The sequence below is a fragment of the Phycodurus eques genome, chromosome 3 (assembly GCF_024500275.1).
Source record: "Phycodurus eques isolate BA_2022a chromosome 3, UOR_Pequ_1.1, whole genome shotgun sequence".
Classification (NCBI taxonomy): domain Eukaryota; kingdom Metazoa; phylum Chordata; class Actinopteri; order Syngnathiformes; family Syngnathidae; genus Phycodurus; species Phycodurus eques.
The window spans coordinates 2,493,442-2,518,817 of record NC_084527.1 but is presented as its reverse complement, the minus strand read 5'-3'; the positions used below and the strand labels follow the sequence as shown (position 1 = coordinate 2,518,817).

General features: G+C 46.4%; 2 protein-coding genes across 3 annotated transcripts; both read left to right on the top strand.

Annotated features, from left to right (window-relative positions):
- The first annotated feature begins 995 nt into the window (after positions 1-995).
- Positions 996-9,594, top strand: syn1 (synapsin I). Of its 2 annotated transcripts, XM_061671389.1 has the most exons (14): positions 996-1,090; positions 1,328-1,711; positions 3,622-3,682; positions 4,219-4,310; positions 4,897-5,053; positions 5,167-5,256; positions 5,368-5,430; positions 5,519-5,661; positions 5,737-5,811; positions 5,902-6,004; positions 6,098-6,238; positions 7,526-7,595; positions 8,217-8,633; positions 9,497-9,594. In XM_061671389.1, exons 2-13 carry the CDS (start codon positions 1,344-1,346, stop codon positions 8,630-8,632), a joined length of 1,779 nt encoding a protein of 592 aa, XP_061527373.1. In that variant the 5' UTR covers positions 996-1,090; positions 1,328-1,343; the 3' UTR covers position 8,633; positions 9,497-9,594. The 2 variants fall into 2 exon arrangements, with proteins under 2 accessions (XP_061527373.1, XP_061527374.1); XM_061671390.1 differs by lacking the exon at positions 996-1,090 and having other exon boundaries at positions 1,268-1,711.
- An 8,659-nt stretch (positions 9,595-18,253) lies between these two features.
- Positions 18,254-24,516, top strand: unm_hu7912 (un-named hu7912). The gene is made up of 2 exons (XM_061673264.1): positions 18,254-18,412; positions 20,157-24,516. The coding sequence occupies exon 2, from the start codon at positions 20,206-20,208 to the stop codon at positions 23,407-23,409; it is 3,204 nt and encodes a 1,067-aa protein (XP_061529248.1). The 5' UTR covers positions 18,254-18,412; positions 20,157-20,205; the 3' UTR covers positions 23,410-24,516.
- The last annotated feature ends 860 nt before the right edge of the window (positions 24,517-25,376 follow it).

Genomic DNA, 25,376 nt, shown 5'->3' with positions numbered 1-25,376 from the left:
CCCGGACGCCTCCCCGGTGAGTTGTTCCGGGCACGTCCCGCCCGGGCACGACCCGGGACACGCCGGAGAGACTACGTCCTTCGGCTGGCCCGGGAACGCCTCTGGATCGCCCCGGAAGAGCTGGATGAAGTGGCTGGGGAGAGGGAAGTTTGGGTGTCGCTGCTGAAGCTACTGCCCCCGCGACCTGACCTCGGCCAAGCGGGAGAAAATGGATGGATGGGTGGAAGCACAGAAACAAAAGAAATGACATTGCAGGTACAGTATGCATTTCTGAAAGTGCTGGCAAGATTTGTGGCCTCACTTCAGTCCCGTCCACGCCCTAAGAAATGCCCCTGGCTCACTAAACTTGGGGGGAACGTTTTTCTGTTTTCGGTCGCACATTGTGTACGCAATGTCCACATTAAATATGTTATCTAGTATTGAAAAAGACTGAAACATCTCTGTGATGCAGTGCAGTTTTTCGTTGTTGTTTTTTTTGGGCTAAAGCTCTTGTACGGGTCCGCTACGCGGCTAAAATGTTCTTGCTGTCAATTGACGGCAGGGTGGTGGAAACGCCACCGGTGCTTTGGTGGGCCTGGAGGAGGTGCGGCAGAAAATGCGCCGAGCTTGTCGAGGCAACATGTCTGATGTCCTTTTTTGCGGCTCCTCTCCTCAGCACCAGCGCACGTCAGCTCTGTCAAGTTAACGCACGTGCTCAACACCACCGGAAGTGATCGGGCATCGCCACAATAATGACGCGATTGAAGGCGCTCTTCTTTCATACGCGCAGCCAATCAAGCGTACGGGAAAGCACGCCGTTATTCCAGAAAAGAATCGAGATTGTGTTTGCTGCGCCGGTTTGCAAATTCAAGCCTAGACTAACAAGGCGATAACGGAAGTACGTGGCGTGAACCTGCGCCGCTGGACGCGGATCTCAGCCCAACCCCTCCCGAAACCGTGACTGGAGGGGAAGGACGCGGGGGCCACGGCGGTGACGCAGCAATCGGGACTTTTGATTTACACGACACGCGTGTCGAAGCTCGGGCGCTCCTGCGTAACACCGGAAGACGTCAGCATCGTTTTCGGGCGGATCACTCGGATACACTCCCAGGTAGGATCCGCCGTACAAATGCACACCGTATTTTCATCAATCGTATCAAATCTGACTCATTCGGGGCGCCTCCAAATAGCATCCATTTGATTCACACTCGGGATGAACGTCATCATGCATGTATGTCCCGGTTTCTGTATGAAGGCAAATAGCCCCTCGTCATCCAATTGGACCCGGTGGACAACTTGTGCGACGCTCAGAGGGCGGACGCGTCTTTTTCTCGTGCTTTTCTTACAGCAGAGTCTCCATCATCATGAACTACCTTCGTCGCCGACTCTCCGACAGCAATTTCATGTCCAACCTGCCCAACGGCTACATGGGCGACCTGCAGCGCGCCGAGTCCCCGCCCCAGCAGCAGCCGAGCCCCGCGGTGTCCCCGGGGCCGGCGGAGAGGCGCCAGCCCGGCAGCCAGCAGCAGTCCGCGGCCGGAGGCTCCGGGGGCTCCGGGGGCTCCGGGGGCTCCGGGGGCTCCGGAGGCTCCGGCTTCTTCTCGTCCATATCCAACGCCGTCAAGCAGACCACGGCGGCCGCCGCGGCCACCCTGTCCGAGGCGGCCGACCGGGCGGGCGTCTCCGGCAGCGCGAAGATCCTCCTGGTGCTGGACGACCAGCACACCGACTGGTGAGCGCACAAGCGCCTCCAAACGCGGCCAGATAGAAGCTCGCTGCTGCGATCGATGCGCGTCCCGCGAGTGCAGCGACAAAGACAATCGGGCCGTTAGCCTGCCCGCGTCTATGGGTGGAACGGAAGCAGCGTATTGCAGCAGAATCTGTGTCAAACTCAAACCCGTTTGGGTCAAGGGCCACAATATCGGTCTGGCGAGGGTCCCTGTGACTGGGAGAACACAAATTGATGGAGAACTATTGTTCAATTGACTGTATTTCAAAAAAAAGGATTGGAAAAGGAAAAAAAAAAAAAAAACTATAGTTGTGAAGACCAATTGCAATTTTAGAACAGATTTTAACAAAAGACACGAAGTATCGAGTAGATTTGCAGCCCGCAGCAGAAATGATGTGGTGGGCTGGATCTGGCCCCTGGGTCTTGGGTTTGACACCTTTGTAGTAGAAACTTTTTGTTTTTTTTGTTTTTTTTCTCCCCCCCCCCCCCCCCCCCCCATTGACCAAATAAATTCACTCATGTCGTAAAAGGTCCCAGAGTACACTGCTGCTAGCACAGACACTTTGAGCTCAAGACAATTGACCTATTTCCTCCCACCAAGTGGAAGAAAACGAGTATTTTTTGTGTATTGTATGTTTGGATTTGATATGTTAAACGTTTAACAAAATGAGCCAAACAGGACACGCTAATATGGCTGACACAAGTTTTTGGGCGAAGAAAGATTCCTCAACGAAACAAATCCTGCAAATGATCGTTGATATTGTGTTACGCATCCTGTCAGGCGGCACGCTGGGAGTTTTGCGCTCGCTTGTTTTCTTCGGTACACCCCCGACTTCCTCCCACATTCCCAAAACATGCACGTCAAGTTTATCCATCCATTTGCTAGACCGCTTATTCTCTCTAGGGTCCCGGCTGACCTCAAATCAAAGTTCGGCGCCCGATCGCAGGCAACCGTTCACACGCACGATCACGATCCCACGGTTGACCGACTCAGAGTCGTCAGTGAACCTACGGGGGATGTGGAGGGAAACCAGAGTACCCGGAGCAAACCTGCGCGAGCGTGGAGACAACGTTAATGAGGAGGCGAATGTTGCCGACCCGTCGTTCGCTGTGTCGCCGTACTTGCAATATCTCAATTTGGAATTTGAGTACAAATTTTCTAGCAAGAAACAGGTAGTAGATGTTCATGGCGTGCTTCGGCGGGTCACGTCACTATAATGATGTGGCGGGCCCCGTCGGGGCCCCGGGCCTCCAGTTTGACACCTGTATTGTAGATTTTTGCATAAACAAAAACATACACGTTCCCATATCATTTAAGGGTACAACATTGAGCTACATAGTTAATATAAATGGCTTTTTCTTTTTCTTTTTTTCTCAATCCAGACAGTGTATTTCATTGTTGCATTTGACATGTAAAAAGTTAAAAATGAGGCAAACAGGACACGCCAACATGACTGCTACAAGCGTAACGCAAGACTTGTCATGGAAAATGGACCAAGGAACAAATCCATCCATTTTCTGTAGCGCTGATCCTCACTCGGGTCGCGGGCGTGCTGGAGCCCATCCCGGCAATCTTCGGGTGAGAGGCGGGGGGAACGCCCTGAACCGGTCGGCCAGCCAATCGCAGGGCACGTATAGCCAAACAACCATCGGCACTCACGTTCACACCTACGGGCAATTTAGAGTCTTCAATCGAACTACCGCGCATGTTTTTGGGATGTGGGATGTGTTTTCTAATCCTGGTTGAGGGTTACGGCTGAAGTTCTCATAGAACTCTTGCACAAAATGTTCCCTTTTTACCATTTTTTTTGCACTTACAGGAATTGTCAGTCCATACAGGCCAAAGCACATCACACGAATGTTTGCACGGTTAAGGAATAACAATTTGGTGTCTTTCCTCGCTTCTCACGCAGGGTGAGAGTTTTCCGAGGAAGAAAGGTCCACGGTGGTGAATATGACATCAAGGTCGAACAGGTAGGTTTTACTTCCGGTAACTTGACATATTGTTGCTCTTTTTGTGTAATGACTTCGCTATTGTTAGCTATTAGCCACCCGTGACGAGGATGCACTTCATCAGCGACGTCATGCGTCAGTTAGATGTGCTTCAATGTCTCCGCTTATGTCATGAGTAATCTTGGATTATATCAGTATATGCAGCAATTACACCGTATAAAATGCATGTTGAATTGGAAATGAATATGCGGCTCCTTTTCAAATGTATAGATTATTCTTGACTTTGATTGTATCGCGTAGAGACATTAAAAAGGTTGTTAGAAACCTTCTCGGTCACTTTCTCTGTCTGCCAATTTTGTCCTCGACTTGAATGTTTGTTTTCCATCATGTCCCTAAGACGATGAGCATTCAGAGGCTGCCTGCCATTTTACGAGAGCGCCCCGCTCTCTACGACGGATGCGGAATTGTCAGTTTGTCGCAGTCAGTCACCTCTAGCCACTGTGGTCGTATGTGAGATTTGTTTGTTGTGAATAAATCCCCGGTACTGTCCTTTTTAGGCTGAATTTTCTGAAATCAACCTGGTTGCCGACTCGTCGGGCACCTACACGGTCAGCGTCGATGCAATTCGGAATGGCCATAAGGTTACGAAGTAAGTGTGACTATGTACTCTGGATTGGCGTCTATTATGGCTGCAGAATGTTTGCTGCAGATACACTGTATGGACTACACGTGTAAGAACTGAAAAGAAAAGAAAATATTTAGTTGCCCAGTTTCCCCTCTTCCGGGAAGACCCTTCACTGTATTTTTTTGTGTGTGGTCAAAGTGGGCCTGGCTGTCTGTTGGAGCTCATCGCAAAGTGGTTTGATGGGCTTGAGGTCAGGCCAGTCGAGTTTTTCCACAGCAAACTAATCTAAGAATTCCTTTTTGGACTCTGGACTTGGTGTGCAATGCGGCACAGTCAGGCTGGAACAGGGGGGAAAAAAAGGAGGACCTTCCTCAAACTATTGTAAACATAGATTTTGCCCAAAATGATGAAGATGAAGAATTACAATTCCCAGGTCTGGTCTCGGTGCCCTGCGATTTTCTGGCAACAAGTCCGCTGCGCAAGGCCGCCCCTGGCCCGAAGTCAGCTGGGATTCATTGACATTTTGTCAACGAAGTGTATTTTCACACCACGCGTCTGCTTTTTGTCGGATTTGCATTCATTGCAACCTTTTGTACATGTTGTCGTCCAGATCCTTTAAACCAGACTTCGTACTGATCAGACAGCATGCCTTCAGCATGGACAAGAATGGAGACCACCGCAACTTAGTGATCGGCCTGCAGTACGCGGGACTGCCCAGTGTGAACTCTTTACACTCCATCTACAATTTCTGTGACAAACCATGGGTGGTAGGTTGTTTGATATTCTCGGGCCTCATTGTAAAACGGGATTGATGAACTATATGGATATTGACTAAAACCCCGAACGAGTTATTTGATTTGTTTTTTTTGGGTTGTTGTAGTTTGCGCAGATGTCAAGGCTGCACAAACTGCTGGGCGCAGAGGAGTTCCCACTGATTGAGCAGGTTTATTATCCAAACCACAAGGAAATGGTGAGCGATGACCTCTGCAAAATGTCCTGCAGAAATACAAGAGGAGTTTTTCGTGCTTTGCTTTGGTGCTTCGTGAGAGTTCAAATGAATTTACATTCCCTCTTTTATTAGATCACGTCCTCTCGGTTCCCCGTAGTGATAAAGATGGGCCACGCTCACTCAGGAATGGGGAAGGTAGACCTTCCTTTGTGATGTTTGTGTAAATTAGAGCAGATGAGAAGAACATGCTTACTTTGTCCTATTTGGACGCTTGCTGCCATAGGTGAAAGTGGACAATCAATATGACTTTCAAGATATTGCCAGCGTTGTGGCCCTGACCAAGACCTACGCCACATCCGAGCCATTCATCGATGCCAAGTACGACGTCCGCATCCAGAAGATTGGTGAAAATTACAAGGCCTACATGTGAGCGGGCTCCATCAGCTCAGCGACTATCTGTACAAAAAGCAAACACTCACAGGGTTTGAATATCACTCACAGGAGAACATCCATTTCCGGCAATTGGAAAACCAACACCGGCTCGTCGATGCTGGAGCAAGTGGCCATGTCGGACAAGTAGGATTTTGACATTACGAGAGGCGTACTTGACTGCTGCTCATATAATGCGTTATTCAGCCTAACACTTATATTTGACATGCTACACAGGTACAGGATGTGGGTGGACACTTGTGCCAACATCTTTGGAGGTTTGGATATCTGCGCTGTGGAGGCTCTCCACGGTAAAGACGGAATGGACTACATTATCGAGGTACTCGAGGGCAGGCTGGTCAGATCGAAGACGTGCAAGGCGTGTGAGCCAAAAAGCGATCTCGAAATGCCGTACGTCATCTTTGGATTTTAGGTCGACGACTGCTCCATGCCACTGATCGGCGACCAGCAGGATGAGGATCGGGTTCAGATTGCAGAACTGGTGGTTTTGAAAATGAACCAGACAATTCTGCCTGCTTCAAGCTCCTCGGCAGGCCGCATCGCAGCAGCGCAGGTGCGCAAAGCGTCGACGCGGAATATTCCAAAGAGGAAATGTACTGTCATCCAAGTAAAGATCTGTTATGCAATGAGATGTGCACGCCTTGATCATAGATGTACTATATGTACATGAATACATTCAGATAATTACAGATTCATTTGCAACATTTTGTACAACTCCAATTCCAATGAAGTTGGGACGTTGTGTTACAAGTCATGTTCAACCTATATTTGATTGAATACACTACAAAGACAAGATATTTCATGTCCAAACTGATCAACTTTATTGTTTTTAGCAAATAATCATGAACTTAGAATTTGATGGCGGAACTTTGCGTCCAGAACAGTCCGGATGGTTCTTTTCCTCTTTGGCCCGGAGGACACGACGTCCACAATTTCCAAAACCAATTGGAAATGCGGACTCGTCGGACCACAGAACACTTTTCCACTTTGGCGTCGGTCCGTCTTAGATGAGCTCGGGCCCAGAGAAGCCGGCGGCGTTTCTGGGTGGTGTTGATAAATGGCTTTTGCTTTGCATAGTGGAGTTTCAAGTTGTTCAACTTTTTGATGATATTATGGACTGTAGATGACGAAATCCTTAAATTCCTTAAATGGAATGAATTGTCCTTAATCTGTTGGACTATTTTCTCACGCACTTGTTCACAAAGAGGTGAACCTCGGCCCATCTTCGCTTGCGAACGACTGAGCAATTCAGGGCAGCTCCTTTTCTACCCAATCGCGGCACCCACCTGTTCCCAATCCGCCTGTTCACCTGTGGGATGTTCCAAACAGGTCTTGGATGAGCACAACGTGTTGCAGCCATCAAATTCTAAGTTCATGATTATTTGCTAAAAACAATCAAGTTGATCAGTTTGAACATGAAATATATTGTCTTTGCAGTGTATTCAATTAAATATCGGTTGTCTTTGTAGTGTATTCAATTAAATGTAAGTTGAACATGATTTGCAAATCATTGTATTCCGTTTTTAGTTACGTTTAACACAACGTCCCGACTTCATTGGAATTGGGGTTGTATATTCGCAATGTAACGTCAGTTCACTACTGGCCACGTGGGGCTTGAAGCCAGGCCTCGCTCCGCTGGAGCATTTGCTTACGGGATTTGTCGTTTTAGTGTCAGTGGGAAATGTGAGCACTGTATGATGATTGGCTGTAGTAAGCAGGGCAGCAGGAAACATGCCACTTATGGGCGAAGGTAAAAGTCACATTTCATCTCCTCAGCTTAGTCGTGAATAATGTTTGTTGTTCATGTGTTTTTTTGTTGTTGTTGCTGTTTGCACTTTAGAAGGCAGTGTCTCCTCAGCCTGTCTCCCAACCCAGAGTTCCACAGTCTCAACAGCGACCCTCACCTCAGGGTAAGAACGAAAGCAGGGGTGTCAAACTCTTTTTTTTTTTTTTTTTTTTTTTTTTGTCTCGGGGCCGCATTGTAGTTATGATTTCCCTCAGAGGGCCGTTAGAACAGTGAAACCATATAAATGTTTAATCACCAAAACATATTATGACCATTACACAACAAATTGAGGGATAACTAGTTTTGAAATGTAGAAGAAGGGTTTGGTAACAGAAAAATGCAATATCGCAACATCATTGTTTATTTTTATGACAATTTGGAATTTGGGTACAGATTTGAGCAAAAACCACGGAAGTTGACGAGCATGATTGGCTTTCGCGGGCCACATAAAATGATGTGGCGGGCCGCATCTGGCCCCCGGGCCTTGAGTTTGACACCTATGTACTAAAGCATCAAAAAGGTTTGCTTTTGTTTGGTGTGACACTGTAAAAAAACCATTCTAGTGTGTGGTGATTCTCAAAGTGAATGCCAAAGAATCACTGCTGAAGGTCAATTCATGCTCATTCTTTCTCAGGCATCGTACAATTGTATTGTCGTCGTCGTCGTTGTACAGAACAACTTTTGTTCACTTTGAATTCCAGTCAAGCGGTCCATGTGATGCATTGTGATGGTCTTCCTCCGTCAGGCGGTCCCCAGCAAGGTGCTGCCGCGCAGGCCCAGCAGCCCGCCGCGAGCCCCGCTTCGGCCGATCTTAGTTCCCAGGCCAAGGTGAGCCCGGCGCCTGCGGGCCAGGGAGCTCCTCAGCGAAGCCAGGGAGGCTCCCCTCAAGCTCAGAGGCAACAGCCCGCCAGTCAGCAGCAACAAAGACCTCCTCCGGGGGCCGCTGGTCAGAAACCTCAGCAACAGAGACCCGCGCAGCCCCCCAGACAGCAATCGCAAGGGGGCCAGCAGAGAAGCGCTGGCCAGCAGGGCCGCACCGGCGCGACCGCCACCCAGCAGCCGCGACCGGCCGGCCGGGGCCAAGGCCAGGGAGGTCCGGGGGGACGGCCCGCGCTGCAACTAAAGCCCCAGCCCCCGCAAAAAGCCAGCCAGGACAACTGAAGTAAGTAGGTGGAGCCTGGACAATCATCACATTAACAATGATTCATTTGTGGCGGGCTAAAACAAGTGTACCGTATATGACCAAACACTTTCGAACACTTGGCTCTCATTTTTTTTTTATGACGTGAGCGTTACATCTCCCATCTTTCTTTTCGCCTTGATATGTGCACGAGATACGCTAGATTTCTTTTCATTATGATTCACTGGAATGCGCACGAATTATCAGTGCTTGGCCTTGGACAGTTTCACAAGTGACATTTCACCTCAAACGGATACTCGCTGAAGGTGCCTCCCGCCCGGTTGGACATAAAATTGCTTTTTGTCACAACCTGCCAATCCAATCCCATCGAGTATTGAAAAAGTAGTCGAATTGAAGTGACGTTCCGGTCATTTCTTTGGCTTTCTGGTGGTACAATAAAACAAACACGACCAAACAAATGATGACTAAAACTAATTTGTAGTGTTTTCTTTGCAGTCTCAAACTATTTTTTTGTCCTTTGAATATTGTAGTTAACACATCAGCCACACAGTTCCGAGGTTGGGGGTTCGAATCCGGGCTCTGTGTGGCCTTTGTATGAGCTCCCCCCGTGCTTGTGTGGCTTTTCTCCGGGTACTTTTGTTAGTCACTCGTCCTCCCCGCTTGTTTGTCTGGCCCTGCGATTGGCTCGGGACCAGTCCGGGGCGTGCCCCCGCCTCTCGCCCCCAGTCAGCTCGTCCTCTCTTTCTCCTCTTTTCTCCCCACGGTCCAGTCTTTTCCCCCCGTGGGTTTGCCGCATGTCGTTATTAGCCTCTTCCTCCCCTCCGTTGCCATCTCCTCTCTTTATCGCAAATCGCAGTCGCTTACAAATGCCTTCAACATTCCAGAAACCCCAACGTCACGAGCCAGCCTTAGCCAGGATGAAGTGACGGCCGAAACCATACGCAGTCTACGCAAATCTTTTGCCAGTCTCTTCTCAAAGTGAGACGCCGTCGTCGCCGTCGTCATCGTCGTCACCGTCATCATCGTCATCGCCCACTCCCACTGAAAGAAAGTTGGCCCAGCAAACGGAAGGACCGATTCATTCTTCTCCCTTCCAGCAGGACGCTGTCGACATTCATATAAAATAACCATGATATTGAAATATGAATGTTATAGTTACTGCCTTGAAGACCACATCTTCCAAAATGAACAAAGAGTACTTTCCACTTGGGCATTTAAGTCTGAAACATTCCTTGCCAGGCACACACATATGCACGCGCGCACGCACGCACACACACACACACACACACACACACACACACACACACACACACAGTCTGCATATGCATGAGCACGCACAAATAAGAATGGCAGCAAAACAGAGATGCCACTTGTTTATTTGCATAGCGCCTCTTAAGTTCCAACTTATTTTGATGAACCAAACAAGAGAATTAAAGAGTCTCTTCGTTGTAGAACACAGGTGTCAAACTCAATGGCCGGGGGCCAGATCTGGGCCGCCACATCGTTTTCTTTGATCATTGCTCAAATCCGCACCAAAATTTCAAATACATAATAACGTTGAGATATCGCGAGCATTTGTTGTTACCAAACACCTTTTAGAGTAACTTGAACAAACTATTACCCTTGACCTCTGATTTCAAAACTAGTTAGCCATTGATTTGTCGGGTATATGAAATATTCTGATGATCCGATTCAACATTTGGATGGGTTCACAGTCTGAGGGAAACCGTAAGTACAATTTGGCCCTCGACAAAAATGGCTTTGACACCCCTGCTGTGGAATGTCCATGTTTATGCTGCATGTCAACGGGGGGGGCAATGGTTGCCTTTTCCAATCCCGCACACGTGTTGTCATGTAGTTCAGTTTGATCAAATAAGCGTAGCCCAGCTAGCCTTGTAGATCTTCTGAGTGTGTTTCCCCTGCGTTCTTTTTTTTCTTTCTGTTTTTATGAACTTATTTTTTTACTTGCACCAAAACAAAAGCTAAAAATGTCCAACCTAGGATGTTCGGGACGTGCATTTATGTGGGTCTTCCATTCTAGTATAAGGTCATTGTTTACCGACGATGAGGGGAAAGCATGCATTGAGGTTGAGGTGTTTTTCTTATTTACAATGCATTTGCATTGCATTTGCACACAGAGTTTACTGCAGAATTATACTTGAAATCGGTGAAACAAACGGATGTATAAAGTCTATATTTTCAGGTTTTAGTCAACTACTGTACCACTTGAAGCAACAACTTGGCTTCGGCTTGGAAAACACAACAATGCACTGGGCTACAGCACAGAAACTGTTGGCAGAGGCATTTAGCAGAATATTCACATACAATTGGAACCCATCTGCTCAATTTCAAAGTAATGTAAAGTAGAAATATATGGTTAAGAAATGAATATGATGCACTTAATCCTGAACAATGGTTGCCTGTTTGTGAGCAGAGGGATCCCCCCCCCAAAAAAAAACAAAAACAATAACTCAGCCAAGGACTGAACCGTACATACACTGTACGGTTCATCTGTAAAATAAAGACATACTTTCCTAATGTGGGCTTGTCGGCCGAAAGGCGCAGTTTTGTAGTAGATCAAGCATGTGTGGTGAAATAGTTGTGTCTCCTCTGCACTGACAACGCCGTCTTTAGTCACAAGTCCAAATGTGCATCCTGGCTGTAAGGGAACAATAAACTCATTCATTTTCCAGGTATGAAAATGTCTTCCAGGGGGAATTATTCCCGCTCGAATGTGTATCTAATATGGCAATATCATGCTTTTTCGAGAAGACCCAAAGTGTAAATGAGTCCTGGTTCCCCCGTAGATTCCTCACGCTGTCCTTGTGTGTTGTCGTCCGGCCAAAGTGACCCCCCCCCCCCCCCCCCCCCCCCCCTTGTGCTCTGTGGCGCATAAACGTGAGAATGTTCTGTAACTGCTCACATCAAATAATTGTTGTGTCGTCCAATGATCTGACTGGTGCAGATTGTCACCTTTATGCTTCTGCTGCTATCTGTGCTTGTCGGTATTTTGCCTGCCTCTGAACCTCACTTTTTAAAGAAACGATTTCATGAATTCATCGTGCAGTTGTGTCTGAATGATTCCATTTTTTATTTAATTTTTTAAAAAATTATAATTTCAAGAGGCAATATGGTGCTTGTGAGTTAATGCATTGGCTTGTGATTCAAGGCTTCGGACCTTTGCAGTGACTCTCCCGTGTGCATGTCAGAATATTGTTGTTATAATTTTTTTTTTTTTTTAGGACAAATCGGCCATGTCATTTAGTTTGACAGGTAAATGTAACTGTTTGTCATGTGTTAATTGTATTATAAAATGCCATTTGTCAAGGAAAACCTTGTCACTGACCTGTGACACAGCAATGATTTATTTGTTGTTTTGAGCAGATTTCATCGATGGTGGCTATATTTGACTGTGAATGTAACTAATTTGCTGGGTTTCTGCTTTTTGAAATCATTGTGAAACGATACAATCCTTGTTCGTTTGCGTGGAAAGTGGAAATGATTGTCTGTCGATGCTTGCCACATTAAAAAAAAAAAAAAGAATAATATTGATGTAAATGAAACAAATCGAATGCCGAAGAAATGAAATGATATAATGTAAATCATGGTGGATTATAAAAGTATATGTAAATCGATGTTATATGCAATGTTTGTGTTGTATGATGTGCAAATGAATGTGAATGAAATATGCACACGCCCAATAAAGTCGATAACCAACAAAAGTCGTCGATTTGACTCTAACATGCAGCATAACATTCAATATAATGACTGCCAACTGTTATTCACATTTCTTTTTTGATTCCAAAATTCTCCCATGAAGCCACACAACCGATCGAGGGTTAGTAAACAATTGAAAAGTCATCATTTTTGCTCCATTCTGTATATACATCTCTCATCTGTAATCTCAATTTTGCAATCCAGAGCGGTATATATATATATATATATATATATATATATATATATATATATATATATATATATATAGAACTTGCACTGTCCTGCTCAAGCAGTGCTTTAATTGTACTTGCAGGCATCTGACCACAAGGTGGCGTAAGCCTGCATTTCCCCTTCCCTTTCCTTCAACTGACAAGAACATACACATACGTCATAGAACTAAGACCATTAAAACATTTTTGGAATTAGTTATTGCTCTACATTTGCATATTTCTAGGATGCTATATGCTATATTGTGAAAATCTCAATGTTAACAGTTCAAAGAGGTTTCCATAGGAATTTGTGAATCAATTCACTGTATGTGAACCCGCTTTTGAAAAATGAGGGTCACTCGAAATATGATTCGAAATAAAGCGCACTAATCATTATTCGTAAGCGCGTATGACTAAACTTGATCGGTTCTACTGACAAATGCCGAGGTTTTAAGTCTCAGAAAGTCCTTAAATATTGCAAAACAAAACAATCTTCTCAAGTTAATCAAGTGAAGTGGGCCTGTGTGGGCAGCACGGCGCCGCAGTGGTTAGCACCTCCGCCTCGCAGCGCTGTGGTCGGGGGTTCGTGGTTCGGGTTTGCATGCTCTCCCTGTACTTGGGGGGCTTTTCTCAAGGTACTCCACGCTTCTTAGGCTAACTGAAGACTGCAAATTGTCCTTGGGTGTGAACGGTTTATACGATAAGCGGCACAGAAAATGGATAAATGGCTGATGCAGTAACCCTTTGTGACTTCGTGTATCGGCGATTGCGCACGGCCGCCGAAACACGATGCTTGTATCATGTAGTGTGGAATCGGTTTGATTCTTCATCACCAAATCAATGAATTTCTTGCTGCAGAAGTTTTCGTGGCAAACTTAAGTGTCAGGAGAGCAAAATCCAAATTCCAGGAGTGTAATGTGACTCCACTCGAAAAGGTCAATGTGTTTTTACAGCGCTGTATGGAAGCAGGCGGGAACGGACGGTGACATTTACCTTAATAAATTGTACCATAATTGTACCTTTGCTTATTTGTGTTTCATGCTTAATAGTTTTTACAACATGCGTTGGGCATATAATGGACATTTCACGTGTAGTGAATTTATTGTCCGCTGTGTTAGCATGAGCCTCATTCGGACTTCTGTTTTCACGGCGGAGAAGGAGAACTAAATGAAAATCCGGACGTCGGTACGAATCGCGGCCTTATTGCTGGACGCCGGTTATTTCGAGACTTGAGCCAGTTGAACAGCATCCGGACGACGGCGGCTCTCGAATCACATGCCGTCCATTTCAGCTGCAATTAAATCAGCAAACTGAAGAAAGTGTCGAAGCTGACTCGCAAGCGTCATTTGCTGGGCGGCGGTCGAGCCAAACAAACGACTCCGGATTCGACTGCGTGTTAAAATGTCTTTGAATGTAAACAGACACCGTCGAGATCTTGGGATGCACTGAGCGTTGCAATGAACCTTTTATTGGACAGGAAAAAGAAATCATACGGAGCGAGCATCCTAAAGATACAATCCAACATCTTCCACGGAAGACCGCGAGCAATTTGACCAGCCGCAAGATTATGACGACATGTTTCACACTCTCCATATTTATCCGCATTTTCACTTCCTGGCGTCCTACTAATTTGACGCACTTGTTTTTATTGATACTGGTCTGTAGTCATTCGTCAGTGCACTCTCCGCTTGTGTCCCTCGGGCCTCACTCCGCTGTGTTTGAATAATAAGCGGCTCCTTGTGCTACTCACTAGGCGCGACCTAACGCCTCGGACCATTAGGAGTTGGCCTCTGCATTGCACTGTTGTTAAACATTATTCCTCTTGAGAAGGGCCTCACTGTTTCGTCCTCACAGAGGCACAAAAGCATTGTTGTCTCCCGTTCGATAAAACGCGACTTAGACGACGGCGGCCAATGACGAAATCAGACACTGTTTAAAGAACGAAAGAAACTGTGACTAAGGACATTTTGCCGTAGGTGTGATGTGACAGCATTACATAACAACTTCACAGAGACACAGCGCAACCGCAAATAATTCAAATAATCCCGAGTGCTCGTGCCCACCAAAAGGCTTCTCTCATTTGCCCGTTTATAAACTTGCCCACACGACGGAGTCGTTCCTTCGCCAAAAACGGCAGATGAGGAAGGATGAGAGAGGAGTGTGTGGTAAAGATTGAATTAAGCCTCACCGTGGGATGTCGCCGAGCGACTCCACAGAGCAGGACAGAGGAGTTTGTGTTTGCTCGGTGCGGCTGGGAATAATATCCACTCTATTCTGAACGTTGACCCACATGCGAGCGGGTCGCTGTCAAGGCATCTTCCCGACTTGCAGTTCTCCCGGAAGCTGTGTCTCCTTATGCTAAACCTTATGTTAACGGAAAGGCCTGTTGGACATATAGAAGGGGGGCAGATGCACGCGTCCCACAAAATGAGACAGAATTCAGCCGCACTTCGGCGTATTTGCGTGCTGTCGTCATTCCGAGCAATGACGCGAGATTTTATAGTCAGCGGCACATGACTTCATTGCCTTTGAAATCTATTCAGTCGCTCTTGCTCCTACTCGCTGTGCGTTACCATGGATACCGCTCCCAAATGATTTGGCTTATGCACAGATTTGTTGTGTATGACTTGGAGTGTTTGGTCATGGGTTTCTTTTTTTTTCTTCTTCCTGAAAACAAAGTCGTCAGGCTTTGCCAAATACGACGAGCCAGATCTAATTTAGAAGTAATGTGTTTTGTTTTTTTTTTATTTAAAAAAAAAATAAAACAACTCTATTGTAGTTGGCCTCAGAACTACTCCACCAGCATTCTACTGCTGATGAATGAAAACACTGGTTAGATAGATAGATAGATAGATAGATAGATAGATAGATAGATAGATAGATAGATAGATAGATAGATAGATAGATAGATAGATAGATAGATAGATACTTTATTCAAATTAGTTAGTCGAAGCTGCACAATAATATTTAGATCAAATCAGAATCGACACTGTACCGGTGAAAACGCTCCTCGTCCGCTGCGCTATAAAGCATCTGTCAATCTTCTTTACACTTTGCTGAAACTCTAATTGAAGTCTGGGGCGAGAGGAGTGGACAGAGGATTATTTGGTTGGAGATTGAAAAGGCTTCAAGTGGGCTTTCGGCAAGAAACGCTGATTTTGCCAAGGGTTTCCTGAAAGCCGTTGCTGCTACACGCAGCCTCAGTGTGCCACATCGACATACGGTACGCCGGCACGATCTAATCTCGACTACTGTAAACACATCGAATTCAAGTGTCGCATCAGAATATGTGAAAGTCATAATTGCTTTACATTGACGTGTTTCCTCATGTTTCGGTCGACCTTTTGAGCTACGCAGGAGGGGCAAATCGGTGGAATCGCAATTGCAAACGACATCTACTGTATAATAATCGACAGGTTGTACCTCTCGAGCCAACAGAGACATATTATGTTGGCAAAGGCGCAATTTGCAGCAGGACAAGAAAATGTATCTCCAAGATATGCTCACGGTACATACTGTGTGTCTATCTTCGAGCTATGTAAAAAGATTGCCACCGACTGGTGATGGACGATGCCATTTGTGTGCGTTGTCTCTTGTGAAAGTGTGAGGTTGAATTTCGTCCGACTGGCTTATTCGGTCCGAGGTGCACGCACGAGTGGGAATGCAGTCGTGAAATCGGAGTGAAGCAGCGTTCCCAATTAATGCTCGTAATTCGATGGGCCCGATGGCCCCGCCTTTAACAGGCGCACTTGTCATCAAGAGAGAGCTATTGATTTGCTACCCACAATGCCTTCGAGGTGCCCGAGGCACCTGCTCGCAGCCAGCTGACAGACACTTATGCCTGCGAACCAACAGCTGACATGAACTGATGCCAGTGCACAGCGCGGCGTGAGGGGGAGTCACTCGCGCTTCATATCTAATCCCCGTGATTTTCGCCGTGACGGTCGTACATCATGCAGGTTTGCAGTATTGTTGTGTACAAAGTATAGAGTTCATTCCCGCTCCTCGTGCGGCCGATCAGCACAGCTCATCTGTTGTTGTGATTTGTGTCCGCCGTGGGAGCGCTTCGCTAAGCACATTTCCTGCGGCAGTGGCACGCCGCGGGCGGGATGGGGCTCGCAGCCAACTGTCCCCACCGTCCATCCGCCCGACCGTGATGAGGAGGAGGAGGATGCAGACGCCGTGGTGAGGCGAGACCGATGCCGCCGAGGCTTCAAAGAAACCTCAACAAAACAAATCCGACAGAGGATTGAGAATGTATACCGATATAATCATTTCCAAGATTGAAACATGCTACAGTATGTTTGGTCTGTTTGTCCCTCTGATCGCAAACCTCACTTTCTGTCCCCCACACACAACATTAACGTAACCCACTGAGGCAACTTACGGGACTTCATGTCAGGGTTCCCTCGAGCTTTGAGCTTGTTCCACGTTTGGATTTCGATGGGTCAGATTGTTTCTGTCTCTCCTGCCTGCCAAGCTCCGATCGGCTCCTTCCCTCCGCGTGTCCTGCTCGCCTATTCCTCGGTTTTCCCTCGGTACATATTTTAGGAATTCATTTGTCTTGGCTCGCCATTGGTCCTGTGCTCTGTGTCGGTGTACGCTAATCAAATATTTGTATGAAAAACACCTCCAGGCTATAAATACGAAACAAATCAAATGAAGCGCAGTGAGCACGGCCGTAAGCGAGCCATCTTGTGTCGCGCGATGACGTGCGAACAATTTCCTTGTGCGCCATTCATGCCTCGAAACCTGCTGTATAATATACACAGAAAAATCACAATCCACAAAATGATAATAAAAAAAGTTTAGTCGCTGAAATAGCGATAATCTTGTCCGAGTTTACTCACATACTTCGGGCCTGTCCGTTTGAACACAAAGCTGCGATTGCGTTGTATGAATAGCGACGGTTTCAATTGCACCTTCGGCCATTTCATTTCCACCCCCTGCGTGTCACGATACGTCATTGGCATAGATAGATGAACAAAGATACATTATTTGCCGTCAAATGATTCATTATTTTCGGGGTTAATCGAGTTCATTTGGATCATTTCCCGATGGATCTCTTTCGATACCGGAATGCAACGTGTGGTTGGGAATCACCGCGCTCGGGCATTCGTGTCGGCTTTGCACAAACTCTACAAATCGGCACAGGCGGCAAAAGGGCTCTCAAGTCGAAGTGCGGACACTCGATCAATCGAAATCCTAAGCGCGGCGAGCCCGTTTGGACAAAGTAAGCGATAGCAAGTGCAGAAATGGCTTTTCAAATGTCAGGAATACAAGTGAAAAGTTTTCAGAGAAATAAATACTCAAGTAGAGACCTGAATCCTTTTTAGTCCACAGTAACGAAGTAGTCGTACTAATTCCTTCCCAAGTTGCTACCACTGCAAATTGCAAACCCGACGTTGTCCAAATTCATGGACTGATACGATGACGCACTGAGGCTCAAAGGTTCTGCAAAAGCCACTTCATTCATTTCAGTGACATGTAGCCCATGTTGCGTAAACGGTGAATCATGAACCATGTGCATCACTTGGAGAACAGCCCCATCCTTATATTCACACACACACGCACAAACAGACGCGCGCGCCCACGCACGCGCGCGCAACCACGCCTCTCGACGCAGACTCAGTCGTGATCTGACGTCGCCCTCCTCGTCCTCCATCACGTACAAACACGCCCACGCACGCGCTGCTCCACATTCGACGTCTCGGGGCGAAGCAGTCGTGTGAAGCGTCGGAGAGCGGAGATCGACGCTTGGAGGCTGCAGCACACACCGCCTGCCTCCTCATCCTCCTCATCCTCCTCATCCTCCTCCTCATCATCCTCCTCATCCTCACCTCGTCTTCATCTGCTCGAGTGCATGGGAAAACGGTAAGCTTCGTCCTTCACTCGCCGAGTGTTATTTTTTGCTAAGTGGGCCAAAAGTGCTGCTCTCTCTCTCTCTCTCTCTTTTTTTGTAGTCCCCCCCCCCTTTTTTTTATTTCTTTTTGCTGCGCAAATGATGTCATTCGGGCCCGTGGCGCCGCAGCTCCAAAATGAGCACTCCACTGCAAACACTTTTTTTTCGCGCCGAGCTCGTGTTCGCGAGCTTTACGGAATGGCGAACCTCGTTCCGAACTTTGACAAATGTCCACAAAAAAAAAAAAAAAAAAAAGAAAAAAAAAGAAGGAGCAAAACATCCGACAGCATCAGAGCCCGGCCTATGTCAAAACGAGCAAGTATCAATCTGCTGATTCAGAGTCCATTTTGTCAAGAGATCGTGGCCCTCGTGCTGTGTGCCGTCGCTATGGAGACAGAATCTGGCATGCGATTTTCAAACTTGAGGGCTGAGAAAGAAGAAAGAAGGAAAGAAAGGGGGTTGCGTATCTATTGTGGAGCTTTATTTGACCGCCAATGAAAAATACAAACACGAAACTTTGCATTTGGTCAAGTTTAGGCATTTGCGACCCCCTCGAAAAAGAAACAAAACAACTCAACAGTGCAAACCCAGAGAAGACACATTCTGCGAGCGTTTGCTGAAGTGTGCCGGGGGGGGGGGGGGGGGGGCGGCGCTTTGTCAAGATTTGACTGCCAATTATTTGAGATATGCTTCATGAATTGATGGAGTGTCGTGACAGCGCATTCCGTGCGGTCGAATTGCAACTCAACATTCGGTCCGCCCGAACCCATTTGAAATGACCTTCGACAAATAGTTCCGATGCACCGTGACCCCACAATGTTCATTGCAAACGTTCAAGTCATCGATTCGATATTTTCACATCGAGCATATACAGTTGGAGCTCTTGGGCGTGTCGTCATGTGTCCAGTTTGAGTGAGAGCAGACGTGATATTTAGCGGTCGGCGTGGTCGCTTCTCTCTCGTCGCGATGAACAGATGGCAGCTCAGGGTTCGCCCGTGGGCGAAGGCCAACGAGAGATTCTATGTAGCGTGCATTGCACACCCCCCCCCCCGACCCACCCCAAAAAAATCTTGCTTTGTTTCCATATACCCGAGAAATAGCACTAATTAAATCTTCACATTTCGTTGATCAATAAATCCTGTAACTTCTACAAACACATTTTCGCATCGCAATGGCATAATGTTTTATTTCCATAATATTTGCCCCGAATGAGCAATAAGACATCTCGGATTTTCTGGGCGCGTTGAGAAATGTCGTCCTCGGCGTACTTTTCGCAGTGGCACGTTTGTCTTTGGACATTGCGCAATGTGGGCCGACGCACAGGCCAAGGAAGTAAACTGCTAAAGTTTGGATGTGCATAAACGTGTGCGGATATCAATTCACTTTCAACATTTCTTATCAATATGGCATCAATGGAACTGCCCCCCCCCCAATAATAATAATGGCACCATCAGTCTGTTCGTCATCGTACATGAACCAGGAAGTAGCCTCCTCACTAACAAACATTCCGCAGTTTTATTTTTTTCTTCAAAAACAGTTCAGCCTCGGCTGAGGCCTGTGTTCAAAGTGACGTACTGGTTGTATAGTGTCCTGTTCAAACAAAACTATCGGGGGCCCTTTGCGCAATAATATATATTTACTATGAGTATGTAGTTTATAGTCAGTCCATTTCTGTGTCTCGGGGCATTCGACTCAACTGACCTTTTTCTCCCTTAGGTTGTCTTGCAACGTCACACTGAATGGAAGGCGTTGAAATTCCATTAAGATGACCCGGACACATCCCCCTGATATCCTGACATCAGCGCTGTACCGGGACCTTCCTCTGTATCTAACCACCGAACACGTCGTTTCTCCTCACTCTTCTTTGCAATGTGACTCGAAGATGATTGATAAAGCAGAAATCATCAACAAAAGACACTGCCGCAGCTTTGACTTCCTTGAATCACTGGACGACCCACAGGCTGCGTCTTCCCCGATGGAGTGTCCTTTTAAGCGGCCGGAACAGCAGACCTTACGCAAAGATCTAACCTGGAATGGACTAGATCAGCCGGGATATCTCCGCTTCTCATCTCCGGATTTGTTTAACTCCAGGCAAATCCAACCGCACACCATCCAAGACAAAAGCAGCCACCTCACGTGGTCGGATTCTGTAAATAGAAAAAGATCTAGAAGTGCTCCCAGAATCAAATCCACTCTGACTCCTGTGCCCATCTCCGTGTCTCCATTGGAGGCCCACAAAGACAAGGATGCGCTCGAAACGTCGAGGTCCTCTGAAACGCAAAGAGAGGCATATTCCTCCAGTAGGGCTTTTTGGAACGAGGTCCACCCCAATAAGCTGCAACCCCATTCTCCCCTCTATGTGTCTGATTGTTTTGATGAGGGTAAATCCGAAAAAACAGCCGCAACACCTCACGTCAGGTGCCGCGTGGACATTAAACCGGACGCCGCCGTCCTCCGACACACATCTCGGCAGGTCCCCGGTCTCCGGCCTGAACGACTCGCTTGGCAAAGATACTCTCAGGCTAGTAGCGGTCGAGGTTTGTATGTACCGCGGCAGATTTCCTCACCTACGCCGACTCCGAGCGAATGCTACAATGGAGATTTTAGACAAGGACATCACTACGCCGCAAGCATGTCTCCTGTCTCTTACCAGCATCTAGACATGTACCGGATGTCGTCACCAACCGCAATGTATCTCAATAAGGAACAAAGAGCTTACTCCAACCCGAACATCCCAACAAAGTTATTCTACACAGAGGACCCAGTTCGATATTCAGCTCATCCTTATTCAAGAGCATATTTTCAGAACGATAGGTCCAGTTTAGCCAGCCGCGGAAGTACGATGACGAGTCATTATGATCCAAGGACTCGATGGGTACATACCCTTCCTCTCAGGTCATACGACACGGACAATTTCTCAAACCGCGAGCCCTCACACTCTGTATTCAGTACACCGTACCCTACAAGTGAGGCGGGCTCCTGCTTTTCTCCAACCCCCTCAAGCTCTTACTTTGGGGATGACCCCCGTTTCAATCCCTACCACCAAAGTTGCTCAAATGCATATTGTAACAAGCCGTCGGACTCTCAGGAGGAGCGCTACTTTCCATCAAGGCAGTACCACACGGAAGGGCGACGACGCCCTCGCATGTCGCAGGCTTTTTCCGATGACTGGTATCACTCGAGTATATCTGCTTATTCCAACCAGTCATCTCAGCTCACCCCACCAAGGGTACGGACAGACACGGGTATACCCCCGTGGCAAACGACCTACAGCGCAGAGCCGAGTCGACTTAGGACGGAGGCCAAAAACCACTCCAAGTCTTGGGACAATATTCTGTATCCCCACAATGACAGAGAGCAATCGGCGCCTCGTGGAAGGAGCTATGAGAATCTGTTTTACCAAGCTAGGCACGGCGCGTCTCCCAATGTCTCAGCTCAACCTGTTATCCTTAACCTTTCGAGTTCGCCGAAGCGCTACGCTGCCCTGTCTCTCTCCGAGACGTCTTTAGAGCGAGGGCCAAGCAATCCCTGGAAGAACAGCAAGAGTGGCCACTGGTTTGTGACTCCTGAGATCACCATAACTGACAATGACATATGTGCGGGCGGCCGTGAGCGGCGTGGCGTGCACGCTGTCAACTGGAATACTTTGGACAGTGAAAAGAAATCTGCTGCGAGAGCGATGGACGTTAAGAAGTCTTTCAACACAGCAGAAATGACCAAAGAAAGGAAACGTAACAATGTCTCCCTTCAGCAGAGTCTGGAGCAACTTGATGAGTTGTTAGCTGACTTAGTGGTTGATTACAAACCACCGACCAGCAGGAAGCCTAGCGGGGACTTTCTGGATCAGCTTAAACAACTGATTACTGAAGATGATGAAAAAGTCCGGGGATCCTCTGAGATGGAAAATCTTGAATGTCGGAACACACAGCTCCCGTCTTCTAAATCCAGCCCTGACACAATCAAAGACCCCGATAGCGGGTGCGATGCGTTACAAAGAAGTGCAGAAGAATGTTCTCCAGACCACAGCGTGGAGGAAGAGGAAACCATGGCGTGTGCCAACAAGAAGTGCGAGCGTTCGGAAAATATGTTCAATGCATGCTTGTACTTCAAATCGTGTCATAGCTGTTACACCTTTTACTGCTCACGAAACTGTCGCAGGGATGACTGGGAGACCCACAAAGAAACGTGTCTGTACGGCCGCGTGAGCAGCGTGTGTCGGCACGCTATCAAGTTCTGCAGAGAAAATTCCGAGATTCATCAAGCCTTCTCTCGTATCGCTAAAGCCGGTTACCTCTCCAGAGGCAGAGGCGTCCTCTTTCTGGGTTTTGCCAATCTGGAGACCGCTGATCACTTTCTCCGAGTCGGGCTTGAGAGCCTCGCCATGTCGCCCACATACCTGTCTCTCAGAGAGCTGGATGGCTTTCGGGACAACTTGGGTGAATACTGCAAGGAACTGCAGCAGGCGGGTCATGAGTATGATCCCAGGGAATGTTTCCTCTTGAATGTATCTGTGTCTGTAGCTGTTGGCGAACTAGTGCCTAATAGACCCTCACCGAGGGTCCAAACACCAACGGTTCGGAAATTCGCAAAGGTATCCCTGGCTTCTTCGAGCCCAGAAAAAAAGCTCCTGAAAAAGGATAGCGAAATGGAAACGCTTATCCTTACTCCGCCACCGGGAACGCCGGCCGTTGACCAGGAGGGCGAGGAGGGAAGAAAAGCCCGGGAGGTGTGCTTTGTCAACATTCAGCGTGAGCTCAGGATTAGGGGAGTCTTCCTTCGACACGAGTACCCCAAAATCTACAACCAGCTGTGTGAGTTTGTGGAGAGCAACAGAAGGTTCACTCCAACAACCATTTACCCAATAGATAAGAGAACGGGGAAACAGTTTTTGTGCATGATCATGGCTGCATCGGAGCCCAGAACATTAGACTGGGTGGACACCCCGCATCTCTTGGACGATATCATTTAGAGCAGCATTGGTTAGGAAGAATAATCACGATGTCAAGTACGCCAAATGTACATATTGTAAATGCATGCAATTTGGAAAGTTCAAGTTTGACGTGAAAGGATTTGCATACGGCCAATTTCCCTCCCCGTCTCGCTGACCTCTCGCACACCGACGTGGACCTACGATGCACAAACAGCACACACCACATACGCTTTCATTTGCTTGCTGTGCGAGAACTTAATAAGGCTGCATGTAAACTGGGCACAACACAAGCAACCTTTCTGCTCTACGATGTACCAAGCACACGACATTTCTAGTTTTCTATATGCACATCTTCTGGCCTCCACAGTCCACGTAATAGACACACACGTGTCTCATTGGCCAGAAGTCCCACTAGATTGTATCTGAAATTGCAATGACACCCTGTAATGAGAATATTACTACTGGTGACTCGTAGTCAGAGTATATTCATTTAGAAAATTGCATTTGTGTGGCTATTTTTATATCAGTCTTTTAGTTACTGTTTGATAGAAAATGAAGTACAATCAAGACAGCCGTTTCGTTTTCCAGCGAAGAATGAATTTGAGATGAAACAAGTCGTGCTTGGATAAAGTGCTTTGTTTGAAAGTGGCCTTCGCTCGAAAAGACGAATTTTAAATACAGCAAAGTGCACATTTTAAATCTTTCTTTTGGCTTAAAGCATAGATTTATTTCAATCGAAGCATCTTATTTTTAATTCAGGTATGTTATAAATAAATTACATTTGATACTCATAAATAAGAGTACAGTAAGTTACCTTACTGACTTCGATCACTTGAATAATACAAACTAATCCTGCAGTGTGTTTTTAGACAATAAGCAATACAAGAGTAACAATACTGTATATATATATATATATATATATATATATATCATAAAAGAATGGTCACAATTGTCATGGAAATGTTCTTTTGAACCATGTTTTGTGAATACTCATTTTGTCCCAACTGTAAGTGATAGGAATGTTCCTAAAAAAAAATCTGCAACACTGAACCTAGATATGATATGCCTGCTTCCATTGTCATTGCTGACTAAAATTATATTGCTCTTTTACTGGATTATATCTTTGTGCAAGATTTTAAATTTATATTTTGTGATGTTTATAACCTATATATAGATATATAATAAATGGAATTTAACAAATGACTTCAGGGGTTTGCATTATTTTACATAGACACAGTTTGATTCTTTATAGATCTATGTTGGTCCTTTTTGTGTATGTATGTTGGATTATTCAAGCATTAAAATCAGAGACTGTTTATTATTTCCCTCAAAGTGAACAACAGTTTTTGGGGAAAATGTTAGCAAAGAACAGGATTTACTGGAATCCCATCAAATGAAGTCAAAATAAGTATATTGTATGATGTTCATTGAAGTCGATGAGCGATTTTCAAATGAGCAACATTTTGAGGCATTTCAAATGACTCGCCCAATCAGCGGCAGCTCAAACTTGGCGCTGTCATTTGTTGCGCACTTCCAAGGTTCGCGTTGTTTTCTTTGTCAGTCTCCCATCTAGCGGACAAATGCGTGTATTACAGCTTGGTACTCCGTATGCCCCAAAATGAAGGGCTGCGTCTGAAAACAGCGAATGTAGCTTAACATGAGGCTACATTTATACAGCCAATTATTTTGAATCCCACTGATGAGTGTACAAATAAATGACGTAAATAACAATAACAATAGAATGAGGTCAATAAATAGCTATTATTGCGGAAATAGTTCAGGAGCAGTTCATTGTCGCTCACAACAGGCTACATTTGGAACGAACGTTATCGACAATAGTGATGATTATTGCATATTTTATATCCAATGTAATCGTCGTTTTCAGGACACGTTAAACCGCAGTATTAAACTGTTCTTCGAGAGTAACATAATTATTTGTAGAGAAAAATCAAATATGAGTCACGATGTAAACGTCGAAACATCGGTTCTTTGCCTTTTGCCTTGTG

Coding starts and splice junctions, on each gene's coding strand:
- syn1 (XM_061671389.1), top strand. CDS start 1,344: ATGAACTACCTTCGTCGCCGACTCTCCGACAGCAATTTCATGTCCAAC. Junction 4,311..4,896: donor AATGGCCATAAGGTTACGAA/GTAAGTGTGACT, acceptor GTTGTCGTCCAG/ATCCTTTAAACCAGACTTCG. Junction 5,662..5,736: donor GAAAATTACAAGGCCTACAT/GTGAGCGGGCTC, acceptor TATCACTCACAG/GAGAACATCCATTTCCGGCA.
- unm_hu7912 (XM_061673264.1), top strand. CDS start 20,206: ATGACCCGGACACATCCCCCTGATATCCTGACATCAGCGCTGTACCGG.